Genomic DNA, 25,679 nt, shown 5'->3' on the forward strand with positions numbered 1-25,679 from the left:
GCACAGTGACATTCTATTAAGGAGCATTTAGGAAGATGCAAGAGGAAAAGGGATAGCATGAACAGCATGCAGTTGATAAAAATAAAAACAAACTTTATCTACATGGAAAAGATAGAAGGGTGCATTATAAGGGTCATAAATGGAAATGGCAGTATTTATCTGGAGCTGGTACTCAATGATATTTTAGAGTGGTTACTTCCAAACATACAAATGCTCTAGCTCAAATACTCCTGTATATATGTCACTAGTAAGTGATGACTTTTTAAATGCAGTCACTGCAGAAACTATTTCAAATCTTTTAAAATAACCAAGTCGAAGTTTATGGATAAACACACATAAAGCTAAAGGTCTTATATCCTATCTGAAGACTGTTACAGCTCTCAAATTGATATCTGAACCAAAATAAGTTTTAACCAAAAAAAGGGGCATATGCAGCCAAAATGAATAGCTCCCAGAGAAAGCTGCTGACAACAGATGCCTAAAGAAAAAGACATTTCATAAGTCAAACCTCCTCTACTGCAGCATGATGAGGAAAGGTTTCCCATGATTACAAACACTAAAAGTACTTCCAGAAAAATACTTGGGTTAAAAAGCAAAATAAAAACCACCAAACTAACAAGCAAAAAATCCCCAAACAAACAAACAACCCTGAAGGAAAACCCAAAACAAAAACTACACACAAATTAAAAAAGCACCAAAAGTAAGAAAACTAAAACTTCCTCCCAGTTCTTAACTATGAATCTCTTTCTGCTATTGCCATACCTTAATTCAGAAAAGAAAGACTATAGGTAAGATGGACCCAAAAATCAGAAAAAAATTCACACAGAAACAAAGAACTGCAAAGTAACAACAGCAATGGAGCACCAGCCAAAGAGATAATCCTGAGGATTTTGCGTGTCACTGTCAGGCAGATGAATTCCTGGGAGAACTGCAGCCCACAGTTCTGGTTTGCAATGTAATGACAGCATAACCTTTCTCAGTAGAAGAGAGGAATACTGAACAGTAACCTACAAAATTTGAGTGATAGTAACTAAAGGAATGCTACTTTTAAATGACTGCCCTCACATGAACACCTTTGCAGGTCTGAACAGTGAGAAAAGTTGGATTATGATTAATCATTCCAAGCAGAAATACTGGTTATTTTATTTTGCCTGTGTCCACCTAAAGGACTATTTTTATAAAATCAGTGATTTTGGAAAACTGATGCTGCTGATATGCGGGAACATTTGGCTTAGCTGAGTTCCACCTCTTTACTTAAAACCTCCCTCCGTCTGCTACTGTGGTTCACCTTCAGAGAAATCATTACCCTTTTCCTCAGAGACAATGCTTTAGGGGAAGTGAAAATCTCAGAGAAAGGTGAATAATTACTGCTCTCTCAAAATTAGGTCTTAAAAAATATTTTGAAAGCACTTCCACGATTGGGTGCTATAAACAGAAGAGAGGCACAATCACCAGTATTACAAAACCTCTTCGCTGTAGCTCATTGATAATCCTGTCTTTGTTTAAAAGGGTATTTCCTTATGAAATTATTTTCAATTTTGCCAAGTTTTGCTCACTTAAAAAATAAGTGACTAATATGATATTTTATTTTCTCTAGATGTATTAATGCAGATGGCTTCAGGAACCAGACTGCTGTTGAGTTATATTTAGAAAACATGAGGGCAAATAGCCCAACACAGCAATTCTTTTCAGCTGAAGACTTCGTTTGAGACAGAAGCAATGTGGCAACTGTTCTGACCTTCCTGATTATGATTATTACCTTCATAATCTATGTAAATTCCAGATGTGAATTAGTAATCAATAATTTTAAAAGAAAAAGGGGCTGAAGGATGGGAAAATTTCCTAAGGTTGCTAATAAACCATGTTTTAAGGTTTGCAACTGTGAAACTGAAGCCTTATTGATAATGTAACCATTTGTGCAAAATCCTGTGTCAGTGGTGCACAGAGGTGATAGAGGGAACAGAACCATTGTTCCATTGCATATAAAAATATACAAGTAGCATTTTGGAAGCCCAGGCACATAGGACAGAAAAAATTAGAGAAAAATCTGCTCTAACATAGCTTAAAACTATTGGATGGCTAACAGTCATATTGCTAAAAGTCAAGCAAACAAGCTAATTCTGTGAAATAGGATTTAGTTCAGAAGGATGGAGAGGTCTTTCTGAAACCCACTGGGTTTTTTCCAAGATTTTAAGATTTAATCATCGGATAATGATAAGCAATGATGATCATCATAGTGATAAAAGCTGAGACATAATTGCTAATGCCCATTCACAATTAAAGTAATCAAATAGCTTTATCCTCTCTTCCATTCTTTCTTTAAGTAGATGTAAGGGTAAATTGGAAGTAAACAAAAACTCACTGCCCTCCCTCACCTTGTCCAGCTTTAGAAGGTCAACCAGTAATTTAGAACAAGAGATTTGAAATGGGTGAACTTGAAACCGGGAAACAACAAATTCCTGTAACATTGGCCTAACTTGAGAGAGGGCTCCAAGGTTTAACACATGCTCAAATTAAAAAAAATTACATTGAGGTCTTCAGAGAGGAGGAATTAAAACCTTATTTCTCTATCACACCGTTGCTTTTTATGACAATTTATCTAAGACTCGAGTTATCTTAACATCAGGAGTACAGCAGAGACAGAAAAAAAATAAACTAACACACCCCAGTAAAATACTGCACATAAAAATATACAGCTCCAGACATTTTACTACTGTAAATTGTAGGCTTACCTGTGTTCTAAGGTTTCTGAAAAGTAAGTTTTGTGGGGGCTTTTTTTCCTGAATTTTTTGGTTTGGGTTGTTTGCTTTTATATACAGAAAAAAATCCCAGGTGAGATAAAAGTTGGCCTCTCTAGAAGGAGGAGATGTTTCCAGAGTGGAAAGTTTGCAAACCTGCACTACACTACCACCAGTTCTAGAACGACTTTTCTCAGCTGAGCTTTAGAAAAAAGTTCATCATGAAATACTGCATTTAGTGACAACCCCACAATGTTTCTCTTGCTTTCGGTAGAACCTTTTAGACACACTTAAAAATTAATCTTTTGGGGAATCTTTCAGATAGCTTGGGAGCTGGATTATTAGTTGTCACTTGAGACAAAAATTGCAGTTCAATCTCCTTCAAGCAAGAGTTCTTTGTCATTTTTTTACAAAGGAGTCATTACCACAGCTTGGTGGCTGCTACTGCAAAATAAAAAGGAACTGCAGCTTTTCACAACCCATAGTTTGGAAACTCTCATTGAGACAAGAGGAAGCCCACAATACTATCAAGCAAAAGTTAAAAGCTGACGTTAACTTTTACAAAAATTGAATTAAGTCTTAAATTAAGCAATTGTTCCACTGATAATACGTGATATAGTTATACAAATAATTTTTCTTCCACTGCTGTTCATATATTACCAGTGATTCTTTGTGCAACTGGATTGTTTTTCTGTTCTTTAAGACATTTGTGTCATTGGGCCAGCAAGACAAAGCTCTCACTCCCAAATCAACACCTTCCTCCTTTTTTCCCCAGAAGAAACTGGTTGAAGTTTTACTGACCTCTCAAAAACTAATGTTTCACCTTGCAGTTCCAAGGTTCTATGTGGTACAAATTGACTAATTTTGAAAATTTTTAGTTTTGATGCAAATAAAATCATGCAGGAGTGCTTGCCTGCAATGGCATCAGTGACATGTTCCTGTATTTATAGCAAGTTCAGGCCATCACAAAAGCAGTAAATAACAAAGGCTAAAACTTCCCATGCCAACCAGATTAAATGATAACTGCATTTTTTTCCTCAGAGAAAGACTCTTTTTCCATATTTCCACTTGGCCTCCAGTGTACCTGGACATGTTTAATTCAGCACAGTCAATTATTTAAAACACCAGTTATACCTAGCTTTACAAATTGCTATACTCCTCTATGTTCTAAATGTAACACTCTGCAGCAAGGTAAACTTTCTAAAAATAATACTAAGCATATTTTAAAAAGTCTATGGAATCTGATGACTATAATCAAAACAGTTCTTAAATTTGCAACTCAGGAATTGTGAATTTTTAATACATTAATTACTTCATATTTGCTACTCATGAGTCAGCTTTGATCTGCTAAAATAGCATGCAAAAGGCATTCTTTCCCCTCTCAAGATTTTTATTTCTGCATTATAAACAAAATACTTTTGTTAGTATTTAAAAATGACATTAAGATGACACAGCAAAGTGGTGTGGGTGAGAATGTGTGGGAAGCTGATCAGAAGCACAATGAACTTCTTGGATGCTCAGAGAACAGCGGATCCCTCCAGGGAAATTTGGAAAAAATATTCTGCATAGAAACAACTCTGCCTATATATCCCATTTTATCTTTTTCTCCTAAGGTTCTTTATCACTTGGAATATTTGCTGGGAAACAGATTTTCTGTCTTGATGGTTGTCTAGTCTGCTACGTACAACTCCAGACATCATCCTGTTTGTGACATTGCCATTGGTGACAAGAGACAACTCCCCCCACATCCACCTCCACTCTGTGGTCAGGGTGATCCAAAGGACACAGCTCAGCAAAACTCTTCCAAGCCTAGCCCCAAACATGTGCTTCTGTCTTCTGGGTGTGTGTCCTCACCAAACCAGGATGTGAGGGCAGAACAGCCACAACTCCCATTTTGGGCTGTCATTGCTGCTGCAGCCAGAGCCAGCATCCAAGGGCAGTGCCAGGTAGATGAAGGTTGGTGGTCAGACATTTACACACTACAACTCCACTGGGTTTGCTTGTAAACATGCTCACATTGATGCTCAAACAGAGCATCCTTTTACTCCATCAGCCAGAATGAAACAGAGCCAGGTGTGTGGTCCCTGGGATCTCCCACACTCACAAGCAAGGGGAAGAGGCAGACACAGGCACTGCAGAGCCAGGCCAAACTGGCAGAAATTAACAAACAACAAACAAGAACAAGACCAAGCAGTGGAGGAACAGATCAGCTATGACCAGGAAAGCTTTGCATTCCAGTTAAAGTGCAAATAAAGAACTCCGTGACTGCATTTCGACTTATATGAGTTACTCATCAAGAAAATATGTATAAACATCCTTTGTTTTCAAAAAGTTTAACTCAAGAGGTAATTTAAGTTACATAAAATATTTCCCCAATAAAACAACTGAGACAATGATTAAAACAAGCCCTTTACATATCCAAAAGCAGCAATTTTGATTGAAATCTCATATTCTCAATCTTTACTAAATAATTGCTGCCTTCATCAATAAACAAAACTGTTATCCAGGCAGCATATTATTGGGACATAGGTATCTATCCTAAACTCCCATATGCTATATCAGAAGTTCATACACCTTTGCATTAACAAAAAAATCAATGCAATTAAAAAAATTAATCAAAACTTAATTCAACACTTTAGACTTTGCACTACCATCTAGCTTAGCCAAGATGATTCTATATAGTAAAAAAGGTGACACCTGTGAGGGGGAGAAATGATGTATCTGACTCCATAGATATCAGAAGGCTAATTAATTACTTTATTATACTATATTATTCTGTATTACATCTAAACTGAACCTGCCAAGCACTCAACTGCCCTCATGACTGTCAGCCCACAGTCCCAACACACACACACACCTGGATCCAATTGGTCAGTGAATCACAGCACTCGCACCGCAATCCAATCACCAATTCCCTTCAGGTGAACAATCTTCCACAACGCATTCCACTTGTGAACAAGAGGAGCAGCAAATGAGATAAGAATTGTGTTCTCTTACTCTGAGGTTCAGAGAATATGAATCCCAGAATATCCTTGGGAAGTTGTGCCTTGCTTTTCTCTGTCAAGAGAAATGCAGCTACAATTCTATGATTTTAAAATGTACATTTTTATTCATTTAACTGAAAGTGGAAAAAAGATGCCAGAAAGATTTTGATGTCAAGTGATGTCTCCCATTTAACACAAGGCAAAGTTTGGCCCTGGTAGGAACCACATGAACCTCCTAATGCTGCCTCAGAAATGCATTTGGTTACAGCACAAACTCAAGACCAAGAGTAAAAAAAGTGTACTCTTCCTATGACTGGACTAACTGGGTTTTAAACATCCTTAAATCAAAACTGCCAGCAAGGTTTAATGACTTTCCAGCCAATTAAAACCACCAGTAACATCTACTCACTTCAGAAGAGCACCTATTATTGCACAGCAACATTTTTGGAGACTATTACCCAGTTCCATTTACACTGAGTGGCTGAGGCATTATAAGAATAATCTTGTATTGCATTTCAAGTCACTGAAATGCCCACAAATCTGTGAAACCCATGCAGAAATAGCCTCTGTGGAAAAATCAGCATCACATTTTAAGACTTCAAAACAAGGCTCATGTGGGACCTGAGCTCACAAAAGCATTCTGCAGAGCCTATGCACAGAGGTGGGTACTTTTAACAGCAGATTTGAATGCAGCAGGCTAACTAGAATTATTATAGATTTCTCTGTAACTGGTCACTTGTGTCACATAATAGTAGATAAATGAAAAACTGTATTTATTTCCAGGCATTTACACTAAGAGCAATGATTATAGTTAAGGGTCCCCTGGAATTTCCATTACAAATCTATTTTTTCAGGATTGATATGTCAGCTATAATAATATATTTTTAGCTGAAACTCAATATGAAAGGTCTCAGCTACGCATTATTCAGGAAATGTTCCCACACCTTTGAAAAGGCTTCCTACAAAATTAGGAAAAGACAGTAATTTTACCTCATTTTCCTATTTATTGTGGTTGTTGAACATTTTATTTTGAGCAACCTAAGGCAGCATTTGCTACAAGATACAAATTGTAGCATTGTTAATTCTGGATGGACTTCCTACAAGTATCTCACAACACAAAATGTCAGTGAAAAAGAGCAATTGGACAGTAAAACAGATGGAACAGTCACATAAGCTTAAGGAAGATTGCAGGCTGATTAAAATGATTCTTTGGTCATTTCTGGACCTACATGATTAAATGATGGAATTAGTAGAAAAAATGCTCCTTTTCATGTGTAAAAGAAATTCATAATTTTTTAATCTTATTTCCTTCTTCCCTGTGTATTATCTAAAAGAATAAATAATTTCCCAATAAGGAATAATGAAACAGTTACACTCCTAAATTATTTAATTTATGAATTCAATCTACTGAACCTTCCAACGACTTTTGTTCACTTAAACATTATGCCTCCTTTGGTGCACATCTTGTCAAACATGGATTAACACTCTTATTCTCACACACCTGAGAGAGCCAGCAGAGCCTATTGGGTCACCAGTCCTTTGGAGAGGAAAAAAAACCCCACAATGCTTTACAAATTCTTTGGAACTGCAGGGCTATTAACTCAAAAATACACTTATAAAAGAAACAAATAATGATTAGACAGCAGACCATAACAATTTCTGGGCTATTGGGTGATAACTGTTATGCAAATGACAACATATTCACCCTTACTGACCAAAAAGAATTAACACTGTTTCACTACTTTCACTGTGGTTGCAGTAATGTGCCTCCTTTTTTTTTAACAATATTCAGTTTTAAAGGTCTATACAGAAAATTTTAAAATTGGAAATCTTTAAAATTTCCAATTCCACTTATTAAAAAACAATTCAAACTTCCATGGAAAAAAATTAAATCAATTTACAATAGAAATTAGGATCAGATTTTCCAAAGGCTTCTGCATCCATGGCAGTGAATGGTTTTCAAAAACGCTTTAAAATCTTTTCCAGTACTTAATTACTACATTTTAATAGTTGGTTCTCACTGAGAAATAGATGCCTTCAATTCCTTGAAAGCAATAGAACTTCTGGCTACTTCAGAAGCTGTATATAATGCGAGAAGTAGAATGAGAAAGACTTCTGAAATCTAAAACACAAGTCACCATTCTGAGCCATCCCAAATATATGAATATCCACATGCATTTCTGGAAGACCTTCTCATCTCAGTTGGGCTTAGCATGACCTTTACTTAACTCTACACCTAATAACAACTTCTCTCCGAGGGTTGTATCTAAAAATAAACAACACTTACAGCATTTTGCACATTAGGGCCTTTTGCCCAACCCAACTGTTCAAGGAAATTGTGGTGACTAATCTCTGAAAAATATTGCTTTCGCCCTGTTCTTCTAATGTTTACGTTTTTATAATGGAGTTTCTCACACACTTTATGTAAATAACGATTGGTTTTTCATTCCTTTCTGGAGAAGGAGAAATTTGATAAACTGATAGTTTGACAAGTGTTGTTAAAGAAGTAGCAATTTCATCCTCCAATTCAGAGTCATTTTTAGAATTATATATATATATCAAAGCCTGTTGCAATCTTATTGCAAAGCTCCCATACCTTCTCGGTGATTTCTCATGGGCAGCTCTTTGCAGCACTGACTCCTTCTTCCTCACACCCCAGCCAACAAACCCCAACTCTTGCCTCACCCAGCTCACCCACCCTTTTATGGCACTCATCCTCACTGGACACAGCTGTGGCCTGTTAAGGGCAGGCCTGTTCCTAATCTTTGGTAATTAGTCCAGCTGCCACTCCTCAGGGGTGAGACTGCCTTCTGCACTATCTTTATTTTCTTACATTCTATCAATTCCCCCTTTTCTTTTAATGACCAAGTTGCAGCATCTCTAGAAGATATGTTCAAGTAAATTGATACTATAATATATTTACATATCTCACTTAGGACTAACAGTTATGCAAATGTTCAGGCAATACGTCACAGTAAGAACATACATTTTTAAGTTCTGATTTAGTTTTGCTTTTCACAGTCTAGAACATCAACCTAAGACTTTTCATAAACTAATGTTGTGTTTACTATCTTTTATTTTCCTACATTCTATCTCCCCACAGAGGTCGACAAATAAACTGTCTTCTTTTTACCTTCAAAGTTTCCGCGTGCGTGTCGTTCATTCTGTCCTATTACAACATGAAATTTACAAGTTTCTGCCATTTTGATGATTGAGCTTTCCCGTTTCACAAAGATCTGCAGTGCACATCTACTCAGGAAGGAGCTGCTCCAGGTAAGCATGATGACACCCATTCAGACAGGTTATAATATTTAAATCTTATGCAAATATAGACAAAACCATTGTGCTTAGGTAATGTCCAACGTAACAGAAAGTCACGGCTACTCTGGCTGAAAACCATTTCCAGTGACAGAAAAGGCAAAGGATGTGTTGTCAGCCTTTCAGGGGTTAATTTATGACATGCAAGACCTGTTTTTCTGGTCCCCTGACACCTGAACTCCCCCACTCCCAAGCACCCCGGGCCAACAATCCATCTGGAGCAGAGGCTGCTCTGCAGCAAGGCATGCAAAACATGGCCATGGAAAGAGACAGTCACAAGCAGCAATAAGGACACCCAATTGTGAAGGAAAATTCTGGGGTTTAATCCTTTGTTGGTTAATAGAAATGCCTGTTCATGAAAGAAGAAACAGTCCAGAGAGCAGACACTGGAACAAGGACTTTCACTTCAAATTGCTGAATTTTTTGAGTAAGGCTTTCATTAGGGTAATTTAATATACTGCTCCTGTCCAAGGCCAAGCTTTCTGTAATTTTTTTGCACTTGTTCAAAATTTATAAAGTTGAGTTTGTCTTTCAGCACAATCACAAAGAATCAGTGGTTTGTATACAGGAAAAATCAGTGAAAAGACTCAGAAGTGACACATTTACTATAACAGCACACCCTTGAGCTGCAAAATGCATCTCTCAGAAGGGTTGCTTGTTTCCCCATACAGTTAAATTATTACTTGAAAACTAACAAGTAAATCCCTCTGTCAGTATTCACAGAATAAAAATTAATAAGCCTTAACTTTGATGGAGATATGCAAAAAGAAGCTTAAGATAGACAGAAATAGCACAGGGCCCCTGTTCTTTTAAGTTTGGGGACAGGGGAAGAGGTCACACTCCCAATGCTTTATCTGACCTGTGATAAACTACATTGAATATGATCTACATATTCTATATTCAGTTGCATATATGTCAACTTCCTGAATATTAAATGCTTTCTTATTTAGAACAGAACTTGTAGTTTTTATTGGGAATTAATTACACCCTTATTTGAAAAACTCATACAAAAATGTCACGTGCAGTTTGTGTGATTCCAAGTCTTGGGAGGATCTTTGCATTGTTCAACTAATTTGAAAATACTTAGCCAGAAAACTTGCACGCAAAGATTTTTGTAGGGAAAAGCTGTGAAGTGAGAGCACTGCTGCTTCTCTGGCCTTCAGTCAGGCAAGACTGAAACTGTAAATATGCCCCTATGTCACTATTCCTCCAGGGCCTGTGCTGTCCTGGCTGTTATTCATCCACTGTACACAGCATCTCTGTCAAGAAATGGGAGCAGGGTGGGAATCCCTGTAGAAGCACAGTTAGGGTAATTACAGTAAAGCACAAAGGATGATTCTGTCCTGGTTTTCTTTTGCAAACTCACAATTGACAATATTTGTTAATGGCTACAATTCATATATAATTATACACAGGTACAGACAGATTGCATTCTCTCATAGTAGCAAAGTTTTCAGTTTTAATAACTCCAGACATCTGACTATTTCTGAAGTTATCATCTCTAAAGACAAATAAGATGCCATCTTCCATGTCTTAAAAGGGGGACTCAAAAAAATGACCTTATGGATGAGCACCATCCTTTGAAATGAGGGGACTTAACCTTGCTTACTTAATTCTTACAAGCACTATCTGAGAACTACAGCATTAACCACTGGAAGTCTACTAGGAATCTGGATTACTTCTGGGAAAAAAAAATTTAATATACAAGACTGTTCTTCAACATGATTGAATACTAAAGGTTCTATTATAAACCTTGCAGAGGGTTGCATGATGTATGAGGATAAAAAAGGGAGGGAGGAATAATAAGGATTTAGTCATGATGCACTGACAGACTTTGGAGTCACTAAGGAGCACAAATACAACCACTGGAACAGCTTAAACTTGTAACAAGTTTGTAGAGTACAACATAAAAATCTTTTATTCTACTACACAGCTCATCTATAAAGATTTTATGTGATTTTCAATAGAGGAGTTATGAAATAAAGCAGCCTATAGCAGGAGCTAACAAGTGCACTTCATGTTCATTCCCACGCATTAGCACCAAGACACTGCCCATAAAATACATGAAAGATAAATTTATCTTTCCTTCTGTGGCAAGAGCCAAAACACTTCAATGTTTATAGATCAAGGCTTTCTTAAAGGAAAAAAACAAAAACAACAAAAAAAACCACCCCAGAATACAATAATTATTAATTCAGTAGTACAAATCATCTCCAAGGCAATCTCTTTAAATTTCTAACAACCATGACCTGGTCCGCAGAAGGGAGTGATCACTTTGAAAAATCACCACCACCAACCAAACAGGAAGATTTTTCTACTGATTAAAGTCTTGCAACACTGTAGCACCCTGAAAGTGCAATCTAATTAACAAACCATTTATCCTGACCTTAAAGAAAAATGAGAATTAGTCACCCTTCTAGAGATGTATAACATAGATACACATAATATATATAAATATACATAATAATTTAATACTTGTGAACTATCTGGTAAAAGTAGCTATAAACTTGCTATATTCCTTCATAAATGTTCTAGATGAATCTTTTCATGCTCTGGCTACATATATGCTAGCAAAACCAGCATGAAATCCACATGAAGAGTATCAATAGGAAGACTAATTCTGGTCCTCAAGAATAAATATTTTATTTGGACATAGGAGCTCTTATTTATTTTCACACACCTTTAAACTGAGAAAGGAAAATGTCTGAATTAGAGACACGTAGTAACAAAAAATGGAAATCCATACTAATGTAATTTAGTTCAGTTCAAAAATGTCCTGCAATGTTATTCCAGACAGTAACTGAAGGAAAAGGTGAAACAAGGTTTTCAGTAAAAAGAAGTTCTCACTTCTAAGATGTACATCACCTGCTCTGCATTCACAGAAGTCTCTGTAGACACATTACAGTATGACTCAGTAATGCATAAGCACAATAATTTGACAAGAGCCAAATTCAAACTGTCTGCTGAGAAATGCTATTTTATGTGAAGAAACACATTCATTTATGACACAGAGAAACTAATAAAACCCACTGTCTCTGGCAGCAGAAGTATTTAGCAAGGCAGCACCCTCTCAATATTCCAATATTTCATTTTCAATGCATTTTCAGCCCTGTTTTTTCCTTTTTCTCTCTATAGAGTATGTGCAGCAACATAAACAACTTGGAAGAATTAAAAATAGAAAATATTGCTGACAGAAACCATTTTCATTACCATTTTCCCCATCTCTTTCTACACCAGTGTATATAGGACATTTTTTCCTCTTTTCATTTTTCTCTATCAGGACTTCTCCATGAAGTTTTGGGGTTTGGAACAGCTCCACCCTATTTTCTTACCACTTAATCCCTATTTGTTTTTGTATCACAAGCCATCTATTCCCTTTACACACATAAAGATAATTGCTGCTACTTGAGAGCCAACAAGACAGGCCCTGTTGTTTTCATTATCTAAACCTGTTTAATAATCTAAACCCTGAGCTTTGTTAATGTCCCCTACTGAGAATACCTCAAGAAAAAGGAAAGATTTTATGTAAACCAGTAGTGGGCTTCCATTATCAAGAGCAACTCAAAATCTGAGGTCTACCAGCAAATTACAGCTGTGCCTGCACATTTCTGAGAATATTCTGATCTATAAGAATTATACTTATTGTTTTGTGCAACTTTGGCATAACTCAAATATAGAAGTGAAATATAATATTAAAAAAAATAAAAAGCTTTTTTTAGAGCTTTGAAGCTATTAGGCTCTGCTATGTAAAACTTGGCACACACTAAGAAATAAACCGTTCCCTAATAGATGGTAACAGCTCCTTTGTTTCTCCAACTCCCACTTGATGGAAGGATTATGCTCTCAATCAACAGTAATGGCCCCACTAAGACAAACCAATATATCATCTCTAACTCCACACACAGCACTGACTCCATGTGCCAAAACCTGCACACTAGGCAAGCAAACACTGGGAATTCAATAAACACTTCAGGGTCCTCTCTGCAGACCCCAATGACCCACAGAGTCAATAGTTGTATTTAATTATACTCATATCTAGACAAGAAAAAGAGACAATGGTGATACTGGACCATACAGCCACCCCAGGACACATATACAGCCCAATACCTCAACAAGCATAAATTTCCTGAGTCAAATCTGCAGCTACAGAATATTTCTCTCTCTTTTCAAGACATTCTGTACTAGAATCCCAGAATAGCCACAGACCAAGGGGGGCGGGGAAAGGAAGGAAATGTTGACCTATTTAATAGGGAATAAGCCAAGACATTGAAAACTAACACATGACCAACATTATCCATAGAAATCCTCATGTCTTATCCAGATAGATCAAATGCAGAACATGTTACACAGAATCTTCAGGGGTGTCTAGGGAAGAAAATTTATTTCTTTACTTTTTAATGAGCCTGTAACAAATTTTCAAAGAGTTTATAAGGGAATAGTTGGGAGAAAAAGGGAGAAAATTAGAATAAGGAATAGTCTTCATTGCTACATTTTCAAGGCGTCTATTCCAAAAATTAACTGAGAGGAAAATGTGGAAATGTGAATATTGCATTAGACTCACTGCACTGTAGCTAATCTTACATAACATCAAATTCATTAGCCCAGGAAAACCATGTAAGTTGCCTTCACAGATCTCCATCTTTGTTCTCCATTGTTACCTGAATAAGAGAATCCCTAAGAAAATCTATAGTATAACTACAATAAAGGATACACTCAACAATATTGCAGGACTTGGCAGAATTAGCCATAACCATTCCTGGATCACATAAAATGCCTGCTGTAGATGTTTCCTTTGCAGAATACAAAGAATTAGTCCAAATAGTCATGATATTTGTTGATAACCACAAACACTTGAAGTTCTCACTTTTCTCATGTGCATTCAGTGTGTTCCTCAGAGCTGGAACAAATTGTTTTTACAAGTACCAGTACTTTGAAATCATTTCTGCAAACTCAGACAAATACTAGTTCACGTTTCTGACTGCCCAAGGGTAAACAGCTTACAGTTTCAGCTCTGTTGCATAAAAGAAATAATTCTAAGGCACCTGTAAAGCCTAATACACTCTGAGTCTGAGTTCTTTATGAGCAAGTGCTCATCACCTCTTTAAGAATTCAAAGTCAACAATTATATTCTTGAACATCCTTAATGTACTTTCTATCAAAGCAAGTCTAAATTATCCTGTTCAACAAAGTGCAAACTTCATGATTTACGCCATGACACTGGAGTGACATAAACATTTTCCCTGCAGGATGCACAAGTTTACATGGTAGTTGCAATATATCCAGACTGAGAAAGAAATGCAATTTTAAAATAAATAAACATTAAAATTAACAGAAGTTATCTCAAGCTGAAGAACTATGATTATTTAGCCTGTCTCCCAAGGCATAAGTTTGATCCCAGTAGTCAGTACCAGAGTCCAGGCAATGATCTGCCTTTATCTAAAGTCAGTAGTGTTTGCCATGACTACAAACAAAGCTACAACAAGGTGATGCTCAGAAAAAAACAGGTCCATAAATCCAAAAGGTTCTTTCTGTGTCTCTTGTTATCTCAGCTGGCATTCCATGGTATTCCTCCTGGTTTCTACTCCAAATTCTGGTAAATGTGCAAGTAAAAAAGCCAAGGCCTTGCATACTAAGGATTTTGTTGTTTCCTTGTATGTCTCTCTCCTCATTCATTTCAGGTTACATTCAGAGTATATTGGGACTTGCTATGTTATACAGATCATTGTAAAATCAAGTGTTACGTTTTGCAATTAAGCAGATTATAATCTTGGTTTGGTATCTCTTTTGAAACTCTAAGTGAAAAAAAGAAAAATTATGTAACATGATTGCCTGGGTATAAGAAATAGGTGGCTTCCTGGAGTAAAACAAACCCAGAGCTTAAATGCTTTAGGCAAATTAGTAGGACAAAACTGTAGATACAGTTCCTCCTCCGAGTTCTGCAGATAGTCTGAAAAGACTTTTCAGAAAGGTCAAACACTTCATTATAGAAACACAATAAACTGACTACAGAATACCAAAAATAATACTGCTTTAGATAGCTAGGCTGTAAGTGTATTCTGATATGCTATCACCTTTAACTGGAGACCAAATGTCTAGAAACCATTTAAAGAAACAAAGAAAAGAATCAGAAGATTTTCAACAACTTTCCAGTTTTGAAGGGATGGGAGAGTACAACAGTGACCTGGTAGATTGCAGCCCCAGCAAAGAACCCCCATCCTTCCCTCACTGCTCAGGGCTGGCTAAGAAATAAATCTGTGTCCCCTTTTCTCCTACCCACAGTTCTCTTAATGAAAAACAAGTGGTTTGAAATACAATGCACTTTTCTTCCTCTGCACTTAAAGCTCCTGAAGGTAGAACACCAGATAACAAGTTTAGTGATACAAAGTTTGGGAGCCCCTTTTAGCCACTTAGAAATTTCCCAGAAGTAATGTTTCAGAAGGTGAAATTATTCAGGTCTCCTGGTGTCTTGAAAAAGACCAGCATCAAGCACTCAGTCACCAACACCTCCCTGTCCCACAGTAAAATCACCTGTAATGTTACCCTCAAATTAGGCCAAGGGCTTTATTCTACATTATGAAAAAACTCCTGTACATCACACAAGTCTTTCAGTTTCAGAACAAATGTTTGCCAATTCATCCAGTGCAACATCTCTGAGAACCCAAGCATGACGCTGAGGAACTAAATATTTCAGTAGTACAATGTTATTAAAACAACTGATAACTTCCCAAGCGTTATTTTCAAATGCATGGTTACAGCTACAGCAAGAGCCCTAAAATCACACCTGTGATTTTAAAGATGTTTACTTGAAATCTCTTCAAGAATAATGGAAATTTTGCTTCAAACAACAAACTTGCATTCACAAATACTTGACAAAATCACATTTATTTTGCATCACTTTTGTATCATGTGTTACTATGTTTTAGTGTCTTTTGTTTTTCTTTATAAGCCCCTATAAATGCTAGGCCAAATTCCATGTGCTTAACCAACTGGCATGCAAATTAAGATAAAAAGTTCAAAACTTGACCCCAAACTTTCCAAATAATAAAAATGAATGTTAGTAAAGCTTCATCTAAGTAAAAACCAGTTTTTTCTAAAGTATGAATCAGACTTGTCCAATTATCTCCACACATCATTAGTCTCCCAGGGGATGTAAGTGAAACACAGAAAGCAACATGTCAAATTACTACGTTCTGAACAAGTTCAGCATTTGAGGACAGTCAGTTCTAAATAAGAGAGACAAACATCTTAGGAAAATTAAACTCCTAAAATCATCGACTCTTTCATCACCATCCAAAAAAATAACAGGCTAGGGGGAAAAAACAGGTACATTTTGAACACGCGCAGAAGCAAAACCTTATTTTTTTGTTTTTAATCGGAAGAGCACGGCTCAGAGGCCCCGGCAACCTAAACTGATTATTATTTTTGATTATTATTATTTTGTTTTCAGCCAGGCACACAAGGAGGGCACCGGGCCGGGGCTGAGCTCCAGGCGCGGCGGCTGCGCGGGGCAAGGCTGCGGTGCGCGCGCGCGGCCGGCAGGGGGCGCCGTTGCTCGCTGGAAGGCGCTGAGGGCGGGCGCGCCCCCGGAGCTGCCGCAGGAGCGGCCCCGCGCTCCCCGCTCCGAGCCGCCGCTCCCCGCCCGGGATTCGCCGCTTCCCGGCCCGGGATCCGCTGCCGTCAGCGGGGGGAAGGCCGCCCCCGACCCCCCAGCAGCCGGGTGTGCCCCGCCCCGGCGCCTCCCCGGGGCAGGAGGCCGCGCCGGGTCCCCTCACGCCCCGCTCCGCCTCGGCAGGGGCGGGGGAAGCGGCAGCCACCCCCTCGGAGAGCAAGCAGCCCCGAACCCCAAGTACTCACCATATTGACTTCCGAGACCATATCTATACTGGCAATGTCTATGTTCATGCCAACAGCCACTGGGGGACCTGCAAACCAACAAGATGGTCCGCAATGTGATCTCGAAGAACTTAACTCGTTCTTAGCGGAGTTAGCAGGGCGAACGCGCAGCGCACATAGGAAACGACGTTTAAACGCAACCAGAAAGTCGGGAGGGAGGCATGAAGTGCTCCCCCCCCCCGTTTGCCCTCCCCAGCGGGGTCCCAGCGCGGCCGCGGGGCCCGGGCCGAGGCGGTGCTTTATGTAACAGCGCACACGTGCGGCACCGCCGCGCCCGCTCCGCGCCCGCTCAGCCCCGCGGCCCGGGCACAGCGAGCACCGAGCCCCGCCGAGGGATGGGGGGAACAAGGTGCGTGTGTGGGAAAGGGCCACCCACAGAGAACACGTCCGAAATAAACAAACTAGTTGGAAGTAGGAGCGCGCAGGGGGTTAAATGACATTTTTGTATCAGTTAACAGCACGTCTTGTACTCGAAAATAGTAGCTGTGATCACAGGCACGTTAGGCTGAAAGGAGCAAACGTTGGGTGAACTTAAGAGAGATTTGCATCTCGATAAAACCAGTTAAACAAGGGTTCAATTACAGGTTGGTAAAGTGTCATCACACACACACACACAATGAGGGACCGATTAGGAATATACAAGTGATTTAAGTGATCGCATTAAGAGCATCCTTTGCTAAGAAAATTGAGAAACAATGGGCTTAACTTTGGATCAGCTACAGGAAATGGCAATACACACACCCCCCAAAGCAACAGCACCCACAAGACGTTTGAAACCGCCCCCATACACAACGCACCCAGCCCGGATATGCAACCTCTCTTATGCAAAAGCAGTCAAATTACCTCCAAAATCTGGCCTCAAGCGAATATCATAGCCCTTCAGCAGTCTATCCACGGTCTCTTTCACCAGTGACATATTACTAGGGTCATTGACACTAAAGAAAAAGAAAGAATAATACTGTATTATTTCTGATTTCTCAGCCCCCAGCTGTACATTTCTCTAAGCAGCAGCATGCACTGCAATTCAAAGTAAAGGAAAAGAGATAGCTTAATCACTTACCTCTGTGCACACACCGCAGCTATTATTAAAGGGAATGTCCAAATCCCAAAGTAACCCTTTTTCCGGACTCTCAGCATCCCTTTAGCTTTTGATATGATTTAGGGTTTCAGTGAAGAGAAGAAGAGATCCAACTTATTCTGGCCAGTGCAGTAATTCTAATGTGAAGCGCATGCGCACGGCGTACCACAACATCAAAAGGAGCAGTGGTTGCTGCTGGAGATGGAGCAAATTTCCTTGAAAAAAAAAATTAAAGGGGAAGAAGGAAATGCATTATTTAAAAAAGAAAAAAAAGTAATCCACAGGAGGATCCAGTATATTTTTGTTGTCCTTTTTGTTATTATAGAATATAAATCACAGCAAGAAGAGAAGTTTTAGGAGTTGCAAGGTACAGCGGCTTTGCAACCTAGTTTAAGCGTTGGGGGGGCTGGACGGTCTCGGATTAGGCACAGGGAGAATAGTTAAAAAGGAGAATGCACTGCGTACGTATGGGGGCAGGTGGGGGGAGAGAGGGGGCAGCTTAACTTTTTAGTCCCTGGAAGGAACCGCCTGAAGCGAGGAGAGGTGCGGGCAAAGGAGCCGGCGCTGGCAACGGGGGCGGGCGGTGGGGGAGGAGGGAGATGAGCGCCTACAACATTTCTCACGGAGGAAAAAAAAATGATGACGAATAGTTTCTTGTAAGAGGGGATTAGGCTGTTTCTTTCCTTACTGTGATACCAGGCGCTATTCCCGGAGCACAGGCGCTGGGAACTGAGGGGGTCGCCGGCTCCCCCTGGTCACTGGCTGGTGCCCGAGGGGCAGCACGGAGCCTCCGCGACCCCGCTGCCCCCCGGCGTATTTTCCCTACATCGAGCGATGTTTAACCCAGGGATGCGAGTTCTTCAGGTAGAGCGGAACCTGGCCCCGGAGCTGGGGGAGGGGGGCAAGGGGAAGAAAAACACCACCCTGAAAGGCTTTCGGTGACCATCCAAAGCCCACGGAGGTGCATAAGCCCACTTACCTTAGCGGGTAAAACACCCAGGCTCTTCAAATGCAGCGTGTGATCCAATTAATGCCTCGGAAGAAACCGGAGACGAGCGGAAAGCTGATCTGGGGATGCTTTGAGTGACATTTAAATCCTGAGCAGAAAACGAACTAGAAAGGAGAGAGAGAGAAGGGAAAAAACAAACCCATGAAAAAACAACAAATACCAGAGTTAAATTATTCCTCTCAAATCTGCTTTGTGCCCGTCGCTCCTTTTACACCACCTCCTCCTCCTCCTCACGCACATACCCGCTCGGCCCCGCGGATCTGTGCTGCTTCACCGAGCGGATCTGGGCGTGCACACGTCCTCGGTCGGCCCGGGCGGCGCGGGGAAGGGATTGGGAACACTTTGGGCGTCAATTAACAAAAGAAATATTTAACTCGCTGCGGGAGAGTGAAGGAGCAAAAAAAAAAAAAAAAAAAAAAAAAAAAAAAAAAAAAAGAGGAGGAAAAGGAAAAAAAAAAAAAAGAAAAAACGGCGGGTGGTGGGGGAGGGACAAGGGTGAAGGTGTTGCTCAGAGATCGAGGCGGGCTAGAGAGCCGCTCGCTCCCCGGCACGGCGCGGTCCCCGGCGCGGGCTGAGGCGCTCCGGAGCTCCTGCCCTGCCCTGCCGCCCCCGGACCGGCCAGCGCCTCCTGCTCCCCGGGAAAGCCGCGATTCGCCTCGCACGGCCGGGCCGGCCCCAGCCCACATCCAGGCGCACCCTGGCCGGGGAGCAGGGGTCAGGAAGGGTGCGGGGCCGGGGGGAGGCTCGGGGAGAAGAGGCGGCGGCTCCCCGGGAAGGGCGAGGGGAGGAAGGGCTGAGGCGGGGGCGGACGGCGAGGCGGTGGGATGAAGCCTCACCTAGGGAAGCAGCGGGGTGGAGAAGGGGGAGCTGCCCCCGAGAGACAGCAGAGCTGCCAAAAAAAGAAAAAAATAAACAGCCAAACCATGAAGCAGGCGGCAGCCCCGAAAAGCAGGCAGCCATTTAATAGAGAGCGACAGCTACCCCGGCCGGAGCGCTCGGGAGCGGGGAAGCCCCGCAGCATCCACCTGCCGCTGGAGCGGGGCCAGGGCGGCCCCGGCCTGGGCTGCCAGCGGCACCCTGGCAGCGCTCCCGGGGGGACAAACCGGGCCCCTGTCCCTCCCTGCCCCTGCCGCCTCACACCGCCACGCTGTGCCGTTCGGCCCAAGTAAGGAGCTGCTCGGGTTTTCCTCCCAGAAACACAATAGCCGTCCTTTAGGGGGCTGGGGGCAATTCGTCATGTCGGTTTCTCTACCTTTTCCCATTTGTAAGAATCGGAATTGCACAGAGTGAGAAAACACACTTTTCCTGCTGAAACAGACAAGATTGTGTGGGTGATAAATTTCTCATTTATGTATTCAATAGAAAAAAAAAACACCCAAACAACTAAGTTAAAGAACGTTTAAGCATTTTTAAAATCAAAACAGCCACGGCCCCCACCCCATTTTTCAGCTTTTCATTCCGTGGCTGGTTTCACAGAGCCACTCTCCCTGCTCACCAGCGGAGGTTTCTGTTCTCACACAGCCAGGCTGTTTCACTGCCAAACCTCTTGAAGTATAGCCCTGAAAGGAAGATGGTGGATATGCTGTGCAGTGAATCATTTGACTTTAGATGTATAATAGGCACTTTTTTTTTTTTTTTGCTTTCTGCAATCTGTAAAAGGAGGTCTCAAGATAAAGCACTTTAATCCTGCACTGTGAAATTCACCTGCAAGTGCTAACTTGGGAGCACATCTGACACTCCTGAGCTGTTTCTGAGTCTCTGCTATTAATTGCCATTACACCACAGAAATGTGTAATTTGCCACACCTGAATATGACCAGGCATCAAGATGAACCTGATGCTGAAGGTTGGTAATACTTGGTTCTGGAATGACAAGAACTTTTGATTTTCATATTAAAAAGAATTCTAGCAATGCCAAAATATCTCTGATCTGGTGTATGCACTGATAGTCAGAGAACACTTGTTCCAGGCCCAGAGCACCCCTGTGCAATGTATAGTGAAATATACTGTCAGTCTGGCTGTCCTAGCAAAAAGCAATTGAACATATCTCAAGCAAATTCAATATATGTGGATATCACGGTGCATTATGTGTGGAAAATTAATGTATATCCTTGGGTTTTGGAAATATAAAGGTTCCATTGAGCCATGTTTGGGCTGATCTGCATAACTCACTATTTTTGCTAGCTGTAAATCCACCACTATCTAAATGCGTCTGTAGCAGTACCATTGTCTTAGCAACCCTGCAGGCTCTGTGTGCCCAGACAAGCCTGTGGGGTAGGGGTTTCATCATTACTTATTGACAGTGTGCAAAGTCATACAACACTTTTCCTTTTACAAATGTGTTCATGCTTTGCTATACACTTTTGACAATACCACTTGGACTATGGGGTTGTGGTCTATCTCTGCCAGTTAAAATTTCTTATCACCTTCAAAATCTCCCATTTATTTTAGGCAACTTGTCAAATAAATTGTTTCCTTCTTGTTCTCACTTGTGTCTATGTGTTTGATTGAAAAGTGGAGGAAATAACTGGTGTGAACACCAGTATTGGCAAAATGCAGAACTGTTCATGTGGTATGTTTAAGGATTGCTAAGATTTTGGGTGTCTTACAATGGGCAAACAACCTGGTTCCCAGCTGGGTGCTTCTGGTTCTAAAAATATCTCAATTAGACTACAAGTACTGTAATCTCACAGAGAAGCCAGCAAAGATGGTCCTATTTTAAATGGCAATTGCAGAGTATTTTGATTCTTTGCTTTCTAGATGGAAAAAAAATACCCCTAAAAACTGAAATACTCTGAACTAATGGCGCACAGTCCTTGGTGAGCAGCATGTGATACTATGCAAAAAATGGGCAATAAAGTAACATCATACTTATTCATCTTGTCAACCCTTGGCTACAGCATTATTTTCCTGTCACCACAAGTAATATCCCACTCCATGTACTAAGAACTCTAAAAGGTTTTCAAATGGGTTGCTGTAAATGTGTTCGTTATGCAAAATAAACTCCCAGATGGAGTAAGAGTTTCATGATAGATTCAGTCACTCAAGTCAGTAGAGACAGAAGAGATGCTGATTGATATACCCCAAGAACAGTAGTCCTGTATCACAAATGGTGTGACTAACAAGCACAAAATCCCACTTAAAAAAATTTTCACTGCACCTCAACAGGCTTTTGTGTTCTGTCAAAGTCCTGAATTTTCTAGCATTTGGATAAGATGCAGCAGTATCAGAAATATGCAGGTGAAAGTTGTTTCCATGTATCGGATAACACTTAATCGACTAATTAACAGAAGAATGTTAATAATAAACTATTTTGATTATTTCAATTTCCAAATCCTATAAAGATATAAATTCATGTGAAAGACAACACAATATTGTCAACCATTGTAGACATTTCCTGACCAAGGTTTCAATATACTTTATTTAGGTGTCTTGACTTTCACTGTAGGTCTTCAGATCTAGTGTGTCACCATACACCATCCCATTAGCAATCAGCATGTCAGCATAAAGATACCTGTTACATCACAAACACAGAAAAAAAATATGCATGCAAGTGTCTGGATTCTGCTTTTCGTGGGCAATAGAATTCACTTTTTCATAGCCCCAATTTTCTGGGATTCACATCAGCTTCAACTACTGTTTATCTAAAAGAATCCAAACCAATAAATTTATTGACAAAAGCAATTTTGTAAGACTTTCCAGTTATTCTGCTCTTGGCCCTGAAAAATATTAATTTCTCAGTATTGTACAGAAAATTAGTCCAATAAGTTGCTCAGGAAACAAGTAACTCTTGATACAAGCATGACTGTCACTTAACTGTAAAAGAGCAAATGGGAGGGACAAATAATAATCTCGGTCTGCATAATTCTGTCAGATTTTAGATTTTGGAGCACCTGTTTTTTCATTCTGTAACTCACTACATGCATGTCCACAGGGTTAAAGATAATATAGGTAAGATCTTACCCCAGTTCTGGACCCAGGCAGTACTTTATGAGTCAAGGATCTGCTATATCTTTAAACAAAAATCTTTTGTGTAGTTTGAGGATGAGCAGAACTTAAGGATATATTGAACAAAGTCTTTTAATGTGAAATTGAATTACAGATTAAAAAAAAAAAAGGCAAGTAAAAGGTTGTAGAAAACATCCCCAAGTGTTTTGATTGCAGACAGTTGGAAGCAACTCAGTGGGGACTGGAAAAATACAAAGTATCAGGCACTGAGAATTACGATGGATTGAGACCTGAAGTCCTCTTATCAAATCATGAAATCACCACAAAAAGCTGCCCTATTTCATTCAAGGTGGTGGAATAAATTAGTTTAACAGCTATATAGACAGCAATTTTTTAATTCCTTTATTTTAGCTAAGAAATGTCTGCACCATCTATATTCTTTGATAGGAAGGCAGGGCAAGGCAGAATGAGTGATTGCATAGGATAAGGATAGTAAAATGCTTAAAAGACAGCAAAAAATGTGCACCAAGATTATGTCACTCTGTGTCTAAATCTCTTTCATGATGTTTGTGTAAGATTCAGCTGAAAGCAGATTGCAGAAACCTGTTATGTTTCATGGAATCAATACTTGCTTTACCTGGGACCTGCCTCTATTTCCAGATGCTAAAAGGTAGAAATTTCACTGAGAGATGTTTCTGTTCAGCAGCCACCACCAAGTCTGAACAAACCAGTTTTGTTGAGTTGAGAGTGTTTTTAAAGAGCTGCATTATCCTCTACAGAAAGAGTATGGTTGCCTAAAGGGAGAGCATGGAGATGGGCTGGGGGCCAGTGAAGATGGAAGGCACCTGTGTAACTCAGGCCTAGAGGACATTATGATAATCCTGGGAAAATTCAGAATGCCAGGACAGGAAAAAAAAAAAAACCCACTCAAACCAATCACAAAACTTACTGTGGAATAATCTCTTTCAAGAAACTATACACAGCAAAACCCCCTAGGAATACTGTCAGTATTTACCACTTTGCATTCAAGGATCTCTCTTCAAAATATTTCAGTGTTACTGTGGAGAGTTCTCTTTCATTCTCTCCACCCATCCCATTTTGTGCTCAGACTTGGTAGTTTACAAACAGCTGTGATCTGGAAGAGATCTCATTCATGCCAGTTTGTACAATATCACCATGCTGGGTTCACAGGTGAGGTAGAGGAAGCACACACTGGCTCAGCACCCAAGACAATCCCCACTGAAACTAATGGCAAAATCCACATTCAGGTCGGGAACAGCAACATCAAGGCCCATCATACAAAGCATTGTTTAAAAAAGCTGTAAGACACCCAACAGACATGATTATTCAATCTTTTTACCAACCTGGTCCCTACCACATTTACAGGAAAATTAAAAATACTTTCTAATTTTCATCTAATGAATTACTAGATGGAAATGAAAACATCCTCAGGTTGTTATATTTTTTGAGGCTACAGCTTTCAAACTAGAGGGTGTCTTGGATCCTCTAAGGTCCCTGGTCTTTCAAACTAGATGTCTTATTAGAGAGGTCAAAGGCACAGGTATGCCGAGTCCTCCAGCAGTGACAGGGGGCTCACAGAGGGTGTGAAGCCTTGATGAATTTGTTTTGTATGACCTCCCCTCTGATGCCTAGGGACATTTTGTATTGATTCCACACAAGCCAACCATGAGGTCACTTCAACAGCTCCTATTGATTGCTTTGCCAGAGTGGGCAGTTCAGGGAAATCTTAAACAGGCTGACAAAATTGTCTTCAGAGCCACTTGGAAAAGCTGTGAATGAACCAGTCAGAACAAGAATCTGTCACTGGAAGCAGCTCTGGGTAGTCATACTAATCAAGGTATTAACTTTGTAAATTTATTCTCATATGTGGCAAAAGCAGCTGAGTAATACCCATACTTGATGTTGTTACACAGCAAATTCAAAGCACTGCTTTGCATTTTCTCTCTCACCATGGCAACTTTGGACATTTCTTGCCAGTGTAAATTAGGAGCAACTCTACAGGTTTTACACCATAACAAAAACCCCCAAATCCACACACCCACACCCACCAAAAAACAATCTAAAAATAGACTTAAGGGAAAGACCTTCTCTGCAGAGTAACATAATTATGCCTCTTTATTTATATATTTACCCTAATTTTGGTGACACATGTCTGTTTAGCTCACTATGAACAATTAAGTATGCTTTATGCAAATTTCACAACAAATCTCCATAATCCTAACTCTATACATTAATTACTTGCATATTCATTCTGCCTCAGAGTTCAAGCTCAAAAACAGCTGGACTGTTCTTCCAACTACCTTTTCATTTCTCCAGTTATACTTTATAAATACAGATCATTTGCATCACCATAAGGCATCAAGAATCACTTGAACATATTAAGAACTTATGAATTAAACACTTTCTTGTCTAGTTTCCTAAATTTTAAGTCCAGTTTTAAATTTTTTCTGTTTTGAGCTTGACCACCTTCTTCCCAGTATAAGGTTTTATAAGGTTTCCCTATTATAAGGTTTCATTTAAGTCAGAGATCCATTTGACACCGTCACAACTTTCTGTTGGGGCTATGGTTCTGTTGGGGTAAGAGTTGTCTTTTCTGTGCTGATGGATGTTGCTGTCATTCATTTGCAATTTTTTGGAAATTGGTTTTCACAGAGATTAGAACAACCTCTAACAAAGTTTGTTAGGGCAACT

General features: G+C 40.0%; 1 protein-coding gene across 2 annotated transcripts in view; it reads right to left on the minus strand.

Annotated features, from left to right (window-relative positions):
• Nucleotides 1-19,420, minus strand: part of GABRB2 (gamma-aminobutyric acid type A receptor subunit beta2) — a 138,062-nt gene extending 118,642 nt beyond the window's left edge. For both annotated transcript variants that reach the window (XM_066559960.1, XM_066559959.1), the window contains exons 1-5: nucleotides 19,263-19,420; nucleotides 18,991-19,124; nucleotides 17,994-18,226; nucleotides 17,777-17,868; nucleotides 16,895-16,962 (exon numbers count right to left, since the gene is read on the minus strand). In XM_066559960.1, coding sequence (XP_066416057.1) covers nucleotides 16,895-16,962; nucleotides 17,777-17,868; nucleotides 17,994-18,070 — 237 coding nt within the window. In that variant the 5' untranslated portion in view covers nucleotides 18,071-18,226; nucleotides 18,991-19,124; nucleotides 19,263-19,420. The remainder of the gene's footprint in view (nucleotides 1-16,894; nucleotides 16,963-17,776; nucleotides 17,869-17,993; nucleotides 18,227-18,990; nucleotides 19,125-19,262) is intronic.
• Between the last annotated feature and the right edge of the window lie 6,259 nt (nucleotides 19,421-25,679).

Source organism: Molothrus aeneus, chromosome 15, assembly GCF_037042795.1.
Source record: "Molothrus aeneus isolate 106 chromosome 15, BPBGC_Maene_1.0, whole genome shotgun sequence".
Lineage (NCBI taxonomy): Eukaryota > Metazoa > Chordata > Aves > Passeriformes > Icteridae > Molothrus > Molothrus aeneus.